The following is a 20424-nucleotide window of genomic DNA, read 5'->3' as shown; positions in this document are numbered from 1 at the left end:
TGCTAAAAACGTGCAAAGACTGAGAACTACTCTATGTAGTACTCAATTGTGTGTGTACGAATTGATAGCCAGCCACTTTAGCGTGCCTCGTTGTCAGTTGTGAGTGTGTGCACATCACGAAGAGAAGGGGGAAGAGCGAGGTAAACCACATTTTTTAAGTCTGACGTGACAACTAGCTTGTGGACAAAGGTTTAAAGCGTGTCGTTGTCACGGCATAAAAAAGCCCGGCGACGGCTCGGTGGGGTGTATGCCAGCTGATATGTTTTCGCGTCTCAAAGAAGTAGTTATGTGTTGGCAAAAGAAAGATACTAGATAAAATAGCATTCATTTTTCAAGGTCATAGCAGTGATATTTGATTGACAGTTGACAGCTAAGCCAGGTGTGATTTCAGCGCATTCAGCTTTTTTCACGATTTTGAAGCCTCATTTTATATACTTGGCAATTTTTGGAATAATTCAAATTTGGCAGGGTTATTGAACAACACTCTTCTCTGTGGTGTATCAACTTCAGAGTATATATTCATTTTCATTTTACAGAGCACCACTGCTTGGTCCCCGTGTCAATTAGTGTGTGTTCATTACATGTCAATCATGATAGAAGCACCACTTTTTGGTCATGAGGTCCATTGTTACGGAGTGTGTGCATGTCAGTCATTACAGCAGCATGGCTAATTAGTCTCAGTGTCACTTATTGTGTGGTTATGTCAGTCATTATAGCGGCAACACTGATTGGTCCTGACATTAACTCAGTGTGAGTGCATGTCAATTACTATAGCAGCACCAAAAATGTTTCCTGACACCCAAGCAACGGTAGTCAGCTATCGTTTTCCTGGACAAATAATACTGTATATGAATCATAATAAAACAACAACGTACAAAAAAAATAGCTCTAAATAAAAATACAGTTTAAAATAAAAATTTTAATCCTTAAGAATTGTACTTATTTTGTCAAAAGAGCCTTAAAGCTATCGCCAGACGCCAGAACCTATAGACTTCACACACAGTGAATTTCAATCCACTCACCAGACATTGTCCTCCGACGCACACATCGTTGGAGGTGACATTGAAGCAAGGCGTAGCATCTCGCACCCGCTCGGCCTGGCGAACGTAGAAGCGATAGCCTGCCGGCCGACACGTCAGCTCACACTGTTTCTCTGGACCGACTGAAACAAAAGTAAAAAGCATTAATGGCTGTGATTGTATTTATCAGGTTACTGTGAGATCACATGTGTCAAAGCGAGAGATCTGCTTTTTCTTTTTTTCTTTTTAACAACGTTCGACACAAGATGACCAAATATAGCTGAAGTCAAATTGAATTGGAGACAATTTTCTATTTTTTGCTGGGGCCAAGTAACATTTTGTCGAAAGCAAGAGCCCCAACTGCTGTGAGAGATCATCAGATGTGCTGTGGAAATTGTCCAATTTCACTAAATTGGTCAAACGTTATTATCTATTTATTACAAAAAATAATGTATACTTCTTCGCCATCATTACACACACACACACACAAAGTGAAAATGAAAGCATAATATTAAAAAATCTATTGTTCTAAGGCATTTGATGGGGTTGAGGTCAAGGGATCTCTTTGCTTTCGGCAACAAATTCACTCAAGCCCACCTTTATGGAGCTTGGTTGGTCTAGAAAGTGGTCTTCCCAAAACTTGCTGAATGCATAAAATTGTCGAAAATATCTTGGCTGGATGAAGAGCTAAGATTCATGACGAACTAAAGGTATGAATTCAACTCCTGTTTTAATTTATTAAGTGGTAAATGTCCCAATAATTTTAGTAAAATACAATTGAAGAAAAAGAAAATATGTTAAATAACAATAAAATAAATGTCAATATTTTACAGAAAAAGAGTTTGTTTGAGTCATTGGGGAGCGCAGGTCTGAATTGTCAGAATCCACAAGGTCGAATACCTCCTGAAGAAAATGAATCAAATGAAATAATATGTTTCTGTATACAATTTAAGCCTCTGCTCACCAGTGAACACAGACCCACGAGAGTGAGAGGTTAAATTAAAAGCAAGAGGTGACATTTTTGAGAGGATCCAGAAGGCCCATGCTTCATAGAGAGATATACATGGAATGAGAGGAGCGAGGAGATGGAAAACAAAGGAAAACACAAAAACTACAGTGCGTCTTTTAGAGGTTTAAATCGAGCACAGAACTCAGATATCACACAGGGCAGTCGTAGTGGTCTGTAAACCGATTTGAAGGTTGACTAACGTCTTCCCTGTTGCTGTATACCGTTTTCTGGACCGACTGCAATGGAGCATTAATGGCTGACATAACAGTGAACAGTGAGCCTTTTCGAGGGTCACTGTTTACAAAATCACCTATTTGCATTGTTTTCTGTGGAACCTATCCTCAGCTATTCTGGGAACCTCGACGTATTTTTGGGCTCTTTTTGTAATGCTAAGAGGGCACAAGATGCTGCCAAACCCCTGGATAATAGGAAAGTACTAATTGGTGTCAAGGAAGTATGTTGAAGGGATACATCTCGAGTGTTCTAACTTCTTCTAATGTCTGGTCCAGTCTTTGTTGCATGTGTCTATGCTGAGTGACAATTAAATAGCTCAAGCTACAACAACAGAGATCTCTTTACAGCTGACAATTTCTATTTTTACGGGTTGCAAAGCGACGACATACTCGTCCTCCAGCGCCCTCCCAATTCTGGTACATACAGTATTTTTGTATTTATTTTTTCTCCATACTTTTAAACCATTTACATTTAAAAGTAATGTTGTAAGAAGAGTTTGAAATACTATTCAAGAGTTTTGGGCTCATGCAGTAGCTTGTGGCATATTTATGGTTTCAATTCTTAATAAAAGCAATAATGAAAATTGTTTTGCTATTCGTGGAGGTGTTCACTGTATACTAATTTTGCGACTGTGATACCTCGTTAAATCAGTACCGTTTTCTTTTACCGAGCTACTTTAAAATTTGTTGAATGTTTGAGCCCTATGACCTTGAAAAAGATATCCACACTGTGATGTTCGAAGTACAGTGGACACTCAAGATACAAGTGGCTCAACTTACACATTTTATTGAGATGCAATGCGAGTTGTAGATCGGCTCTTTTTATTTTATTTTTTTAATAGCCAGCATAAATTTGAGATTCGAGCGCTCAACTCAACTCCCTTCACAGCAAGCAACAGTTTGGCAGATTCATTAGAGGCTTAAAGCTGTTTATTGCCACTCCAAGTTGAAGTTTAGTCTCAAACTAAACATAAAAATTAGAATGACACAGTGTTTTTAAAACCACCACATAGGTTTGACCTAATAAAGTCTGTTTAGCTTAACGATAAACAATCCAAAATGCCATAGACGGGCTAACAAATAGCAATGGTGTCATGGTGTTATAACACGGATATTCGACCACAAATAACAGAGCAACACAAAAGGAGACAGTATAGCAATACCAACAGGCATATATTCACATCCTTTGTGAAAAATGACGAATGTTACAGCAGTTTACTGAGTCAGGAGTGAAATACTGTTTCATGTCTGTCTACATGATACTGCACCCAGGAAGCACAGGTGCGCACACCAGAAGGAGCAGCACAACGGCCATTGAATTGAAGCAAAATATCTGACAAAAAATAATGATGTCATTACTATATGTGTGTGTGAAGTACAATATTATAGTGTGCTATATTTCATAGCCTATTGTTAAAAAAAAACAACAACAAAAAACATTTTTTTTTTTTTCTTTTGGGGGGGGGGGGGGTGGGGAATGTATTGATGGCATTCTCACCACACACGTGTGAAATTTGTACATCTGCATACGCTATATGGAGAAAACGTATTGGGACACTTGGCCATTACACCTCCATGAGCTGAAAATGGAAGACAATATGGAGTTTCCCCCTTTGCAGCTATGACTTTCGCCCCTTCTGTAAAGATGTGTCGCTGGAGATGTCTTTAACTTCTAATTGAGGAGCCCTGCCTTAGGCAATAACAGCGTCATACGTTCCATTCCCTTTCTTGCGCTAAAAAAATGACCTGCTCTTATTCTCGGAAAGAATGCATTTCCAAATAAAGATACACTATTCCATTAAAAGAGACAAAGCATTTCAGAAATGACTAATACAGGCAGCTGGTGGCTACAGGGATTGACATTCTCTCTGACGTAATAGACTGGAGGTGTTATAGGGGTTAAAGTCCTCCAGCAATGTGTCTGTGTGTGTGTGTGTGTGTGCGTTTGAGAGATAGTGCTATAGACATGAGCTCATAGTGGCAGAAAAGGGTCACAGATTAAGTTCCAAATGCAAGGGGGTGAAAAAGAAAACGTTTTTTTGCTCCTGAAATTGACATTTTCAATGGTCTATCATATTTCTCAGCTAAATTACTAGAACTCCACCCGCAATTCCATGCATACAGACATTTATACGCTCTATATAGTAACGCACAAAAAAAGCAGTGGTTTCTTTTCCAAATATTTTGACTTGAGATATTTTGGAGCCATTATATAACATGGTTCTATAATATGCATGCCACTTTATCCCACAGTGGGTCCACTGTCAGTTGAATGACATATCGTTAACATAGGGCCTCCGGGTCAAGAGGTTCAAATACCAAATTCCCAACTTCTCCTTGGCCATTCAAGGCAGGAGTAAAAACACACACACCTGCTCAGGTGTCATGTGTGTGGACAAAAGAAATGTGTAACATTTCATCATTAAAGCACCAGAAAGGTTCCAAAATGCAGATGAATCCAGTGGCAGACAAAAAGTAGTCAAGTTAGGCATCCCAATTTCTGGTTGACTGGCATGCCAAATACACGAAGAACATTGATGCATGTTTGAGCCTTCCAGTAAGTGGTTGGAAGCAGTCAGGAAGTTGCAAAGAAGCAAAGTAAAGAGCCTGACTGGATAATTACAGTGTTTATGGTTTGTCAGGAAATTGAACGCACAACTGCTATAAAAACAAGGGGAAGGTAAATATTGCTGTAGTGTCAGGTGTCAAGGAAATAGCAAAAAAATAAAAAATAAAATAAAAATTAAATAAATAAAAAATAGCACTGAATGGTATCTTTTGATTTGAATAGCAGACAATTTCTCAAACATGATGGTCATTTGCAGTGTCGCTGTCTCAAAAACAGCATCTACAAATGGTGTTTTGTTTTAGTCTTTGAACTTTTTCTCCTAACCTGAAGATGTTTTTTTCCGACGAAAATTAAAAAGATATTTTTTTTGGGGGGGAGTTACATGTTTTTCATGTGACAGAGCTGATATATGGGTATTGTTCAGTAGTATGATTCTTTTTTTTAACCATCACAAAAGCCACAATGAAAATAATATACAAACATTTTCTTTGAAAGAATGCATGTCTGTCCATTTTCTTTAATTCCCCCCCCCAAAAAAGTATGTTTTTATTGTTTTTTCATTAGCATGCATTTTAACTTATTTTTTTAATGTTTAGCAAAGTGATTACTAGTATTTTTAAAAATATATATATAAATACATACATACACACACATAAACAGTTGAAAAGAAATATTCCAAAAATATTACAGAACATGAATTCTAAATTTAACAAATTGTCAAATTATTTAAAATGACTACCAAATATATATTTATTTTAAAATATTGAACAATTATAACATTGTGTAAAAATGATTACAAATAACATTATTTTCAATTATTCAAGAATCCTCACATTATTCTAAATATATTATTAAAGTCATTATTTTCTTGTTTGTGAAATTATTAAATACACAAAAATATTCATCAAATAAATACATTTTAAAACATTTTAGAAATTATAAAATGATCATAAAAAAAATGCCTATTTTGGAAACTTCAATGTGGATCATGTTGACACAAATGGACATTTGTGGTATCTTATCGAAAGTGCATCAGTAGAAAATAGATGTTGGTGCAGTCCTTTGAAATTGTGAATACTTCTAAACACAAACCTTTTTAAAGTTTTTTGTGAGTGTGTTTTCAGTGCCTGCTAATTGCATGGACTGATATACAGTAAATGTGGGGACAGACAGAGAGAGGGAGAGGATGAGTTCCCACCCTGGCTTTCTTTGTGTCTTTCCACCCGCTGTCATAGTTATCTTTGAGAGATTAGACTGCAGACAGTGGCAGAAAAGAGAGAGGGGGGGGGGGGGGGGGGTCTAAAAGTGGTCTGTCCATATTTGTCCATGTACCCTTCATCCTCACTCTCTGCATCCCCCATGAGGTCAATCTTAGGTGACAATATGTGCGAAATGTCTCTTTTCTCTTGTTTCTGATCTCCGCTCCTTCTTTCCCTACATCACTCTCTGAGCTCAGTGTTCAGACAGTGGAATATTGTCTAAATATACTTCCTCCCACTATCTCTCCATCTAAACCCACTCCAGCAGAGAAAGAGAAAGCGAGAGGCAGCGGTGGGACAGGAAGTGATGGGAGGGGAGGGTGCATGGGGTATGAGGCCCGAGAAAGCGAAACAAAAAAAAGGTTCACGTAAAAGAAAACCTGCATGCGCAGCGCTTCCAGAGGACATTTTAGTGCATATCTGTCACTTTAGCGAGCCTCCACACTGTCAAGAAGCTTAAATCATGTTGACAATCTATATTGCTGATTTGGCCTCATGAACAAATGACTGAGAAATACAGCTTAGTCCAACTAAACTTGGGGTTCAAACCATCATCAGATGCGTGACGTCAGCAAATCTCATGAGGTTTCAGTTCAGTAAGTATCTGAAGGACTAACTACTGTGTGCTTTTTCTCTGGCTGTTTTCTAAATTTTATCATGTCACAACACAGGGACACCATTGATGTCATAGAGGAAAACAATGATCACCATATAACCTGAAATGGAAAGTATTGCAGAACAGTAAAGTAAAATATGAACAGTGCAATTGAAGGAAATGGTGGCTCAACACGTGAAGACAGACAATATAACAATGCTCACAAACATATTAAAAAAAAGACATATGACTGCAATTAAACTCATATCTCAAGGCACCACTGTATCTCATTAAATTATTGGTTGATTAATATAGTATAAATAATCCATCCATCCACTCTCAATAACGCTTATCCTGTTTAGGGTCGCGGGGCGCTGGAGCCTATCCCGGCTGACTTGGGGCGAAAGGCGGACGACACCCTGAACTGGTCGCCAGCCAGTCGCAGGGCACACATAGACAACCATTCGCACTCGCATTCACACCATCACTGAGTGGGAACTGAACCCACGCTGCCTGCACCGAGGTCAGGTCAATGCACCACTACACCATCAGTGACTATTTTGGTAAATAATGACAAAATATTAGTAAAGCATTTTATATACTGTACAGTATACAATTACAATATTACTTGGGATGGGCAAGTAACGATACCAGGTATTCGTATCGGGCTGATACAGGGCCTATTTCAAGGTATTGGGTGGTCTTGGAGGCTGCCGATACCAGCCACTGACACTTAAACAACTCCTCGTCAGTAGTTGAATCAAATCAATCATCAAAATCAAAAGTCAAATCAAAATCAAAAATCTAATCATCATGTGCGTCAACAACAAAGAACGGTCTTTAGTTCCAATTATCTGTCATTGTGTTAGTTGATATTTGAAGTATCAAAGGTACTAGTGAAATAGGTAATCGTATCGGTGAGGACTGAAGAGTAAATTCCAGTACCGGTATTGGTCTGAAAAAAGTGGTAGTGATCATCCCTAATTAATAACCTTAACAATATTATTATTATTATTTTATTAAACAATTAGTTGTTTAATAATAAGTACATTAAATGGATATAGTACAATTAAAAAAGGAGAATTAATGATTATGTTATTATTCAAATAAAAAATATATTACATTGATACAATATTTCAATTGATTTCTTTCCCCCCCAAAAATTCATTTGCATACTTTATGTAACTGCAATGTCACTCCATCCATCCATCCATTTTCTGTACCGCCTCTCCTCACTAGGGTCACAGGCGTGCCGGAGCCTATTCCAGTTATCTTCGGGCGAGAGGCGGGGTACACCCTAAACTGGTCGCCAGCCAATCGCAGGGGCCACTCGCACTCACATTCACAGCTACGGGCAATTTAGAGTCTTCAATCAACCTACCACGCATGTTTTTGGGATGCATGCGGGAGGAAACCGGAGTGCCCGGAGAAAACCCACGCAGGCACGGTGAGAACATGCAAACATGTATAGATACAATATTGATATTTATTTCTCTCCACAGAAATTACTGTATGTAACTGCAATGTCACTCATAATGTGTATTACTCATATTGTACTGAGCAGCCAGACACTCTCCTACACTGCAATAAGTGCCACTGTGGACTTTCTGAGGCATATTTTCGCCAGAACATTTTTGATTGAATTCCAAATTGTATTGATCTCTCATTTTGGGGAAATTCCACTTCATTTTCAGCACATTTCCTGTTTTGGAAATATTTTCAGACACGTTTTAGTCAAGATTTACTGCTTCTTTGTATTTTTGTTCTTCTTCAAACCGTTGCTAGTTTCCCACATAAACATTTTGTTTTTCTCTGACTCTATTAAGCCTGAAATTTATAGCCTGCACATACATACCAGTACACAAAGCTGCTCGTTCACTCAGTTAAAGACCGTGATGACGATTGTACTGATATCATCTTCCTCCCAAAATGGAAGTTTCTCATGTTGTCCTAGTTTCCTAAAGTTTCCCTTCACCCTTCTAGTTTGACTTCAGGCCCAGTCGGGCCACGCCGCCTTCATGTGACACTTGCATCCCATCACCTCCCTCTCGCTGCCTCTCTCTCGCACTATTTCTCTCTCGTCTTTATCTCACTCAGCAGGAATCTGCTGAGAGCTGAGTCAAAGCAGGGAGGAGCAACTTGGCAGCAGAGGAGCCAGGCAAAAAGGGGGACGTAGGACAAATGAGGGGGAACAGAAAAGAAGGAGAGCGCTTTTTGTGCAAAGAATGAAAAAAGAGTTGGAGCCCGGGTGGCTCTCTTGTCAGTCCACCCCGCACATACCAAGAAAGATCAACATTTGACCGGAGGTGGCAAAAGTACTCACACTCTGTACTTACAAAGAAGTACACATACATGTTATTAAAAAAAAAAAAAAAAAAAAAAGACCAGGAAAACTGATTAAACTCCTGTACTTAAGTAAAAGTAAAAAAAAAAAAAAAAAAAGTACACACTAAAATGTACATACTGTAAGTACAAAAATAAAATGGAAGCTGACGAGCTACTGAAAATGGAAAAAAAAAATAAAGAACGTGTTCAGAGAGCTGCTTCAAAAAGGCGACCAGGCCAAATAATGATACAGAAGAGCCTACAATTTACAAGATAAAGATCGCTGTCTTTAATTGACAATATCAGCAGACCTACTTGAGGTATTAGGTTTATAAATAGTTGACTGGCAATATGCATAATAGGTTGCAACAAGCTTGCAAATGAGGCAATGAAGCCATCAAAACAGCTTCGGTGGTTTGCAAGCCTTTGGGGTTTTTGAAAGAAAAACAAGATTACCCCAAGATGGGATCGGCTTGTTGAAGAGAAACAAGCGCAATGTTCCCACTAATTACAACAACTACTGTATATTATGCATAATTGTGATTTATATCATCAACTTTTTTTTTTTTTTTTTTCTTCCAATGCCAGTCCATTAAAATACAGGTGTCTCTACGTGAACCCCATCCATTACCTAGTATAAGTAAACTTGGTTTGAGGCGAAGATTGTGGGTTCTCCAACAAGAGAAAGACCGCATCCAATAGCACACAGGAATGGCGCAAAAGAAAGAAAAATGACTGTTTTAAAATGGCCAGCGATGTGTCCTGATTTCAATCCGACTGAAAATGTTCGCGGGAGCTGAAATCTGCCATTGGGGAAAAGAACGCTGCTAATGTTCAAGATCATGCTGCACAAGCTGTTTTGTTTTTTTCCTTCTTTGAAATTGCAACATATAAGTTGTAAAAAAAAAAAAAAAAAAATAAAAAATAAAAAATCTTTGTTAAATTCCTGTGGACCTCCAATTAAACGATCTTGATGATATAAGAAATAATAATAATACTGAACTATATTTACTATGTAATTTCATATGTACCTGTGGCTGAAAAAACAAAGCGTGGAGAGTCTTTGTCACCGAAATCATGCAGTCAATGACTTGGGCGATCCTCTCAAATATTCAAACCCTCTCATTTATTTCTCGCCCATTTCCTCTCTTTGTAGAATTATAACATGGCTATATTCAATCTGAGCAATCCCCTTCTTCCTTGACAATTGTGCCACGGTGTTTGTAGCTGGATAAAAAAACAAAATAATGCACAGTATATATGTCTCGCTTCAAAAGAACACCAGAGGTTGCAGTTTTGCTATTGGTGCAAGTTGGTATTTGTGAAAGGTGTGCGGGTGTGAGTCACCGACAGTAATTTGTTGTTATTGTGTAGTTCAGTGGCGTTCGGCCACGTCGCTCGGTGCGCAGCCTTGTGTCCTTAGGGGTAGAAAGTACGCATATTTGCTTCAAATGTAGGAAGGAAAGGTAATAAGTAAATACACAAGTACAAATACTTTACCTGACAAATTTACTGAAGAATGGTAACGGTAAGTGTTTGTACTTTGTTAACTTGCCACCACTGCATTGAACCCACTTCAACACTCATTCTCAAGACTCTCAAGTGTGTTAACTCTGTCCTCACCCTCAGTGAAAGGTTCCCATTCGTAGAGACGATCCATAAACTCTTTAGTGTTGAAGGCGGCGCATTGCTCTGCTCTTGAATCCAGCGTGGCTCCGGCACACACCTGAAAGACAACAAAAACGAGGCAATCACTCAGCCTAATTTCTTTAATGTTCGGTCCTCAGACAGGCAATTTTGAAAAGCATACGAGGGGGAATGCCGTTAATAACAAGAGAGGGGAATCACCTTGGGAGCACAAATACACACTCGATTTGCGCGCTGCATTTGGCAGCCTAGGAGCACTCTGCCATATGGAAGGAATAGATTTTCTGGAAGAGGCCGCGCACATAAATCCATCTTGGCTTTCAGTGCACCACCGCAAAATGTGAGGGACTCCGACAACACGTGTGTGTGCATGTGTGTGCTCGCCACAATTTAAGCAAGGTCCACCTGCATTTCAACAGCAGACAATAGCTTTGCGTTCTTACGGGAAATAACTCCCCCCCAAACACTGCAGTGCATTTACTCAAGCACAACATACACAAGTTGTCATTTTATATGCTGTTCGGGAAATACTGACATTGAATCCCACCAGGCAAATATATCGAATTTATAGACGCTTGTCTAGTAATCCAGAGGTTTTATTTGTGTATGTTGAACATCGGTCACAGTTTTATTTGGAACATGTTCAGTTTACATCTGCTTGGAACGGTACTTAAAATCCCAGCATGAGACAAAAGTGGTATCTCATTTCCATCATACATACAATGCAAAATGCCGAAATAAAAAGAAGGCAAGTGTGTGGAACAGATATTTTATATAGGCTCGGCCTTCCTGTGTAGAATTAGAATGTTCTCCTCGTCCTTGTGCGGGTTTTCTCCGGGTACTCCGGTTTTCTCCCACGTTCCAAAAAACACGGTTAATCGAAGACTCTAAATTGTCCTTCGGTATGAACATGCTTGTTTGTCTACACGCGACCTGCGATTGGCTGGCGTCCAGTCTCGGGTGTAAAGTCAGCTGGGAGAGGCTCCAGCACACCCGCGACCCTAATGAGGATTGGCTGTTCACAAAATGGATAGATGGAAAGTCGTGCATTTTCTTTTGCAAGGGTACCAAATGGGTCCTGGTCACAGTTTGTTTATTCCCAGTTCAGGCTTCATTCCTCCACTAAATTCACAGAAATCCTGCCTGCTCACCTTTTGTAAACTTCTGCCTTGGGAATTCTGTACCACATTTTATTGGAACTCCTGTGCAGCACACACACTCAGACACACGAGTAAAGCTCTCCGATTTAGTGTAATTTCACAGCTACACTCTGTGAGCTCCACAATCTCCTTGTCCTTCATCACCACTTTTTGTTTATATTTCTTTCAAGTCACACAGCTGTCACTAACAGCTGAAAGCTTCCTTGACACTCATCTGTGGACCTAAGTGCAAGGGAACGCTCTACTTCATACACATGCGCACACACACACACACTGGGATTGTCAGTGTGTCAGTGAACCTGCCTGAGCAACAGAACAACCATCAAAAAGTCAATTTATAGACAATCGTCTTGTTCAGTTACAGACTTTGACCGCGTGTCCGTGTGAGTGCGTGTGTGCATGTATGCGTGTGTGCGAGCCTGGGTCAATCCCACATAGCATGGTCTGCAACTGTCTTTCCATAATGATACAAAGACAAGGATAAGTGTACTGTATGGTGTGTGGTTTCCATGTTGCATGGTCCGCAAATGTAACCTCACCATTTGGCAAAGACAAGAAGAAGTGTGCAAAGGTGGTTCTGGTGTTACATGGGCTGCAACCCTCAATGACGCTGAAGCAAGAATACATGTACAGTATGTGTGTGGTTCCCACATAGCATTAGATAGAACTGTCACTTCATAATATGACAAAAACAAGGATGAGTGCATGTGTGTAGTTCAAACATTTTATCATATACAACTGTGGCCTCGTAATAAGAGCTGCAGCTATCAAATATTTTTAGAAGCGAGTATTCTACCAATTATTCCATCATTTAATCCAGCATTTCGATAAAAAATATTTGTTTGTCATTACTAAGCACAATGCCATGCATGTGTGGTGCATTGTTATTTTTGTCCACTTGGGGTTGCCATTCTCACATTCTACTGCAGTATGTGTGACTTTGAGTGTGTATGGCTTTGAAAAGCGGGCCCTGGCACGGTGAGTGACGTGAGCGTCGGCCAATGAGAGTTTGGAGGAGTCTTTTATGGTCTCTTTCGTCCTGGCTGGCTGCCGTCACGCCAACTTATTTCTACACAGAGAGCTACGTGCAACTGCAGCGACATTAGTCCGTGTGGAAAAATCCTCCCTGTGTAGCTTCGAGGCAGACATTTTTCTTCCACCTTATCAAATTATTCGAGTTATTCTATCAATCATCGCAGCCCTACTCGTATGTGTGCGGTTCAAACCTTAACTGTGAACTCACGGCGAATCAAACATAAGGAAAGGTGTATGCATGTGTTCTTGGGTGGTCCCCAAATTTCTCAGTCTGCAACAGTTACCCCACAATGCTGCAAAAACAAGGACAGGTTTTTGAGCACAAACGGAGATCACAAGGATTGGCTGTGGTTTGCCGTGTGGCAGAAAGTCAGAATTTGTACGCCATTCATGCACGACTCCCAAGTACACAGAAATGTTCAACCTCTAAGTGTGCGTGGGCGTTTGAAGGTCAGTATACAAGTGTCACTTGATGTCTTTAAAGCTTGAGCGTGTAAATCTGCCTGCTTGTGGTTTTTAATGGCTGTAAATATTTCTTCTGGATGTAAACATGATCGGCTCCAATTCAAACAGGATGCTTCCTCTGGTGCTGACTGTAAACAGTTGAGGCCCTCGTACAAGCAAGATGCGTATATAAGCAGTTATGAAGAGCAGGTGCTTTAAAAAGAAAAGTTGCAGACATACTGGACATCCATGCCAGGATTGCACTTCGGGGGGAGTGTGTAAAAACAGAGGGGGGATAATGGGTGGAGTGGGAGAGGGTGCGAAGGAAGAGCCAAAACAGACGAGGGGAGAAGAAATGTTTGAGGGATCTGGAGAGTGTTTGCGTGTTATTGTGAGGATGGCTACACTTAAATGTTCACTGGGTGGGAGAGGGAGTGGGCAGGGCCTCCCTCATAACATCTAGATGAGGTACGGGAAAGGAGGGAGAAAATGAATGCATGAAGTCAAAAGACAGGTTTTTTTTTTTTGGTTTTTTTACAAGTGTGAAATAGTTAAAGAACAGGTGACAGACAGAGAGTCAACAGAATGAGTCTGTACCTGTTGGCCAAGTCAAAACACTCAAGCGTTGGCACAAGTGGAACTAGTCAATAATCATTTTGCGTTACAGGCAAGTGGGACGATACAAGCAGATGCCACTGGGGTGACAGTTTGCCATATAAAGTAGTTATCCAATAAATTGACTACAGCAGGTGTTCATATCTTTCTCCAATGAAATGAATGGAAATGCCATTGCCTCCCCCCAAAAAAAGAAACGTTTTTAGGGAGAAAAGTAGCACTCTGTAATATTGTCCTTTTTTAAAACAGCTAGTAGAAATACAATTAAATGGGATCTTAAACATGAATCAGCTTGTGCATCATTATTATTTATTTGTGACTGCGTCTGGTGTGCATGACTTGGCCGCCAGGAGGTAATACAATACAGTGCAGTCAAAAATGAAGATGTTTCACCACTACTGTAAGCGATTCAGTAAGCTGCAGTAATATTAGTCATTTTTCCACAGAGAATAAAGAATATGCCTGTCAGTATTGTTACATTGTCTGTCTACGTGTTGCTGCACCGTTGCTCAAAGCGTTATACTCACTGATTTACCATAAAGAGCTATTTGTTCGCCCGTCTATGGCGTTCCCATTATGCTTTAGCATTAAGCTAGTGGGGTTCAGGGAAAAAGTGGTGTTGTGGTTGTTTTAAATAAACAGTGTGTAATTTCGTATGTTTAGTCTCTTAAGCATGAGATTCTAATTCTGCATGACGATCCCTTGCCATACAACTTTTGGATAAGCAAGGGAAACTTTGACTACTTGATTGGAGGAGCTCAGTACTTCGAAGTGCCTCCGCCTGCAGTCCCTGCGAGACAATATGTCGTTTCGTCTGATACTGTGACAGGAACAGAACAAGAAGTGAGCGTAATTAACCGCAATAGTCTTGCCGCTGCCTTCCTTCCCAGTCCGGACCCCCTTCAAAGATTCAACTTGCATGCTGGTGATACAAGTGAGATCACTTTTGTTTACATGTTGCCACTGTTGCATCTCAAAGTAAACTCTTACTGTTACCCTGACAACCACTTTTGGTTATGATTGTGTGGGCGTTGTCAGACACATTCCTGTATGTATTAGGGGGAATATTTGGGATTGCACCTACAGTATTTGTATATTAGCATTGAGCGTGCGACCTTCTATATCAGGGCTCATTTATCATCTCGGTTATATAACCCTTCATAGCTCCAAATCAAAACGGGGAAAATTGGCACAAAGGTCCGACTGTATTAAGCAGATAACTCTGCACCGCCGTCAGAGGCCAACATCACTTTCGGGGCGCCCAGACCATCGTTTCCTTCAGGAATGTATTCTTTCAGTGCAACAAGAAAAGTAGTGAGCTGCTCTGAAAGTCAAAGATGTATCCCAAAAACGCCCTTCTTCATTTGATTGAACTACTTTCCATCATGTTCATTTTCAGCATTGCGTTTTCTTTGGAAAAACCGGAAATAAGAGTCTCAACTAACTAACGGCAGGCATGCAATACTGTACATCTGCAAATAGTGGCTCGGGGTGTTTATTTACATAACTGCAGATGGGGGGAGGCATCTAGGAGGAGAAGGTGCATTTTGGAATCACATTAAAAATATTAACGACAGTCTTGTAATGTAAATGAGAACAAATACTTACTGTACTTAAATCCGATTTTCATGTATCTGTACTTCGTGATTTATATTTCTGGCAACTTCTGCTTTTACTCCACTACTTTTCTTAAAGAAAATACATCCTTTGATACAGGTCCCCTAACTATCTTTGTCATCCGTTATTACCAAATAAAATCGAATGAAAGTTTTCATTGACGTAGTGCCTGAACCACAGAGCAAAACAAAAGGAAGCTTAATCCTGCCTGTACTGAATTTTAACTCGTTCACTGCGAGTCCTCTGAGTTAAAATGGGCATGCACAATTTTCCTATAATTTGATCAATAACGGTAAACACATACCCCACTGAATTTCCTTTAGAAAAGCAATTCCTTTTACTAAGTATTTGAATTACTGGCAATTTTTAGCTATCAAAAGGTCATAATTGTTTCTAAGGGAAAAAATAATCTGAAGTAAGAATTTTCAAACTGGTAATGCCAAAATGTCTTCACCGTTACGTGTCCAAAATGAAGTTTCATGATTTGCAACATGTTTTCTGAAGATGCTAATTACACTTCCGCAAATATCGATTTTTTCCCGTCGCTTAATATGCCTTTTACATGGAAACTAACACAAATGCATCTTAGTGTCTTCATAGTTCCTTTTTTTGTTGTTGTTTTTACAAACGGTCCTTCTTTGTCACTCAATCTGTCTTTACCGTTAATTTCACTGGAGAGAGCCTCATTATGTTGTTGCAATACACCACAGGGATCTGTGTGCTGAAGTGCCAGGATGAGGTCGCCATTTTGCATTGACACAATAGTAGAAAGCAAAACAAATGGTGTTATTTCTGAGATATGAATGAATATGTATGAAATTGGGAAAGTGTCGGAACTATTGTGTCTTTGAGCACATTTACAATACTGGGGCAGGGAAGTCATTTACAACATGTGGCAAGTCTCCACACTTAAATTCATCTGAGCCATTGGGCTTTCATAGGTGCTGCCGTTTCGGTTAGCAAAGGAGTTTAAAAGCATTCATCAGTTAAGTCTTTAATGTCCAGTTGTGAACAATATCATCTAGGATCTGCGAGAATTAAAGTCAAGTCAATTTTGTATAGCCCTTAATCGCAAAACAGTCCCAAAGGGCTTGACAGGCGCACACTTGAATAAGATTGACAACAACCCCTGATCGAAAGCCCCCAGTCGAGCAAGGAAAAGCTCAAAACCCCATTGAGGGAGAAAAGAAGAAAAGGTTTTCCTTAAAGTTACTTCCCGCTTGTTCTACATGTCTTCTAATGGAAACGAGCCTCATCTTGTATCCATTGTGTTAACTTGATTTTCACATTCAGAGAATTGAAATTGTTTTGAATGTAATACTTACTACATATCATTATTATGAGTTTTTTTTTTTTTTTTTTTAACTCAAGAGAAAGGTTTCCGTTGCTTTTGTTGGAGGCAGCGGTGGATGACTGTGGTGAATGAGGGCGACCCATCAAGCAGCCTAAGTAGAGAAAACATCAGCATGGGGGGACGGAATGAGTGAAAGACAGATGGAAGCAAAGAGCGGCTGGAAGAAAAGTCCAGGCAGCTGCTCAAAGTGTCTTTTGGATGATGTGTAGCGCGAAAGCCGTATTAACGCGCGCACACATGTGCACACAAACACGCGCACACACATTCAGAGTCATATAATACCACACACATACAAACACACAAGTCCTGATCACATATACCACTCAGGCATGAAAAACAAAGCCCAAGCCAGACACAACTAATGACTTTTGTGCAGGAGAATCGTGTGTGTGTGTTTGTGTGTGAAAGTGGGAAGCTTTTAGCACGTGTATGTGTGTCTGAAGCAAATGGTCTCAGTGGCGCGTCATTTGGATTGACGCCATGCAAGTGAGTGTACGCCTGCACAGCTGGACATGTGAACTCGATGAATCGTGCACGAGAAAGTCTGACACGGTCATTCCTCAGGAATTACAGCCCATGTGACGCACACGCACACGTGACGCACCCAAGTGACTTTTGCAACATAGCGAAGGTCTGTGTGTGTGTGTGTGTGTCTGCGCGCGTGTAGTTGACCCTTTTGTCCTGAAAAGAAAATATCAAGATCCAAAGCATACCACATCATGTGCCATCTATCTATACATCTATAGTTTGTACGTCAATCCCCTATCTACAAAAACAAAACAAAAAAACAGCGATCCAAAACATGGCACATTTTGTGTCATCTATCAATACATCCGTCCGTCAACCATCTATCGAGAAGGAAATATCATGATCCAAAGTTGGTCAATTCAAGTGCCGTCTACCCAATCAATCAATCAAAAAGGACATCTCATGATCCAAAGCATACCACACTATGTGCCATCTAAATATACTGCACATCTACAGTTTGTACATCAACCATTCATCCATCGATCCAAGCCAACATGATCCAAAGCATACCTCACACAGTACAGTATGTCAATTCAATATTTATCATCCATCCATCTGTATTTTATTTAATAAGGGTCATGGATCCATTGCAGAATCACTTATACATCCAGTAGATACCTAAAGTATTGTGCTATTATGGGCAACCACTACCTGCCGTCTGTCCCTATTCTTTCTCCGCTGTGTGGGCCAGCAGAGCCCTTTAACCAAAGAAATGCATGATTTACACACACCGATGATTAAAATGCTGAATTCAAGCTGGCAACAAGAGCAAGGGGCCAGGAAATGTTATTTGATTTGTGAAGTTGGATAATGAATACCTATTTGTTATCGGTATGCGTGTGTGTGCATGAATGCATTGTTTGTCGTTAGCGATTAGCATTCTATGGCGGGAAACACCGCGTCCTCAGCCTTGACCCCCAGCAGGAAGTCAGAAGTGGTCTTGAGGAAAGAAAAAGCATCACCAACAACAGCGGCGATAGTGAAGGATGCTGCCCTTTGCCTTGAGACTCTGACACACAGATACGCGGTGCCTCTCGGGGACCAAAGCCGATAGGAGGCTCAAAAACAACCAAACGGCGCAAGGACGCGGTTTGGTAAAGTAAAATAAAATAATCGAGAGTAAGGCAGAAAATGGAAGTGGAAGTCCACTCATTGTTCCATATGTTCGCTCACAACAAGCTCACATGTTTTTTCTACAAACAAAAGTGTTTTCACAGCTCGCGACTTCATGCTCATCATCATGCTTCATTCTGGCACAGCAACGCTCTTTTATTTACACTTCTTCAAAGAAGTCGTTGTCAACTTGTTTGTTTGCTGCAGCTCAGTGATTGGTCACAACCTCAAGCATGTGCTGCTCTGCATTATTTACAAAAGGATCCTACTGTTCAGAAAAAACAAGAACTTCTACTAGCAACTCAGACCAGAAATCTATTCGTCATACACTAGCAACCATTAGAAAGAATGCAGTCACTACTATTGCCTCCTTAGATTTCGGCTTATCGGCTTCTTCTAAAAGCTGTACTTTTATATAGTTAACAAAAAATGTCTTTTTTTTTTTTTTTTTTTTTTTTGTCCCCATCAAACGGATGGCCAGATATACTCGATTCCCTGGATCTGTCCTCTTTTTGGAACCAAAAACAAATGTCAGAGATTCCACCGTCTCAGTCGGCGTGTACTGTATTCTTTCGCCGTACTGTGATTCAGGTTTCTTCTTAGCTCCCGCCTTCTTGTGCTGGGTGTACTGTAGAAACTCGATCCTGTCATTGACTGGATTGATCTTCCGTTGCCGAACCCGTCAGCCGCCGACCTTCCTACCTCGCCGTTCTCCCGCTAATCACCTCAGCCATTTGTCCCCGACCACGAGTTCTGCCTTTGTGCTTGCTGCTTGCCGCTTTCCTGTCCCCAGTGGATGCGTGGATTACGGGGGATGTAATGCCCGCGTAATCCAAACGCTTCCCAAATCCACAGAGACATTTGATTTGGACTTTGAATCCAACTGTGTTACGACAAACGTGCTTGTGACTGGACTGGTCACAGTTGATATTAAAACTATAATCCGTACGTTTTGTCACCCCCGAGGCTGGAATTCAGTGTTACGACAACAGAACTGTCGCTTCGATATGACGCAGGGGGCCCCTTGTAGGTGATGATTCTACATCATTCCACAACATTTTTATTGTGTTCTGACGACATCCATTTCTGTAAATTCACTATTATTGCTGCATTTTGTACATGCGCTGCTTGGACGTTGTTGAACTTCGTTTATTTTATGCTAGGCATCCTGTCGGGCAGCTGAAGGGTCCTCGGAAAGACTTTTTTTTTCGTCTTTATTGAACATACTCAATTTACAAAAACAGACAAAGAGACATCCTTTGACAGATGGGTTGAGGTTGTTCGCGGGAATTTTTCTTTTTTGTTTACGATTATTTTGTGCTACAAAAAAAATGCAAAATAATATGTTTTGACAGATTACGCTCCGCTCCGCTCCAGCGACTGTTCAGTAAAATGCATAATTTCCACTCCATCATTTCCAGTGTGCCACCGAGTGGGCCAGTGCGGGAATGACGACGGTAGTCACTAAATAAAAAAATAAAGAATATACTGGAAAAAATAAATAAATACAACAACATGTTAGAGGAGGTGATGGTCTTATTGACAGGCATTGTGTCATCTCCTCTAGTAGCGGCTCGGGTGAAAAGGACTTTTTCACAAAATATTTACATACTCTTCATTTACAACTCTTTCTGTGGTTCGGTGTACCGCATTTGGCTCCTACATACACACGGACAGGTTCCACGGAAAAAAATACAACGAGCTGCATTTGTGAATAGTGATTTTGTTGTTGTTGTTGTTGTCAAAACCCAACAAAGGAATTCCCTTGGCAACCTTGTTTTAGCGGCATCACTTTTCAATGAAAACACATGTTGGCACTTCCGTTAAGGAAATATTGAATCAGCTATAACTTGCCTTTTAACTCCCCCAGAACTTAATAACATGAAAATAAAAAGTGTGGTG

The 20424-nt window shown here is 40.3% G+C and overlaps 1 protein-coding gene across 2 annotated transcripts in view; it reads right to left on the bottom strand.

The window, feature by feature from the left end:
- The window catches only part of adamtsl4 (ADAMTS-like 4), a 63895-nt gene that overhangs the window by 18893 nt on the left and 24578 nt on the right, over nt 1-20424 (bottom strand). For both annotated transcript variants that reach the window (XM_061674208.1, XM_061674209.1), the window contains 2 exons: nt 10633-10735; nt 1023-1162 (listed from right to left, as the gene is read on the bottom strand). In XM_061674208.1, the coding sequence (XP_061530192.1) occupies nt 1023-1162; nt 10633-10735 (243 nt within the window). The remainder of the gene's footprint in view (nt 1-1022; nt 1163-10632; nt 10736-20424) is intronic.

This window comes from Phycodurus eques, chromosome 4 (assembly GCF_024500275.1).
Source record: "Phycodurus eques isolate BA_2022a chromosome 4, UOR_Pequ_1.1, whole genome shotgun sequence".
Lineage (NCBI taxonomy): Eukaryota > Metazoa > Chordata > Actinopteri > Syngnathiformes > Syngnathidae > Phycodurus > Phycodurus eques.
The sequence above is the reverse complement of the archived record's forward strand: the minus strand, read 5'-3'. Positions and strand labels throughout refer to the sequence as shown.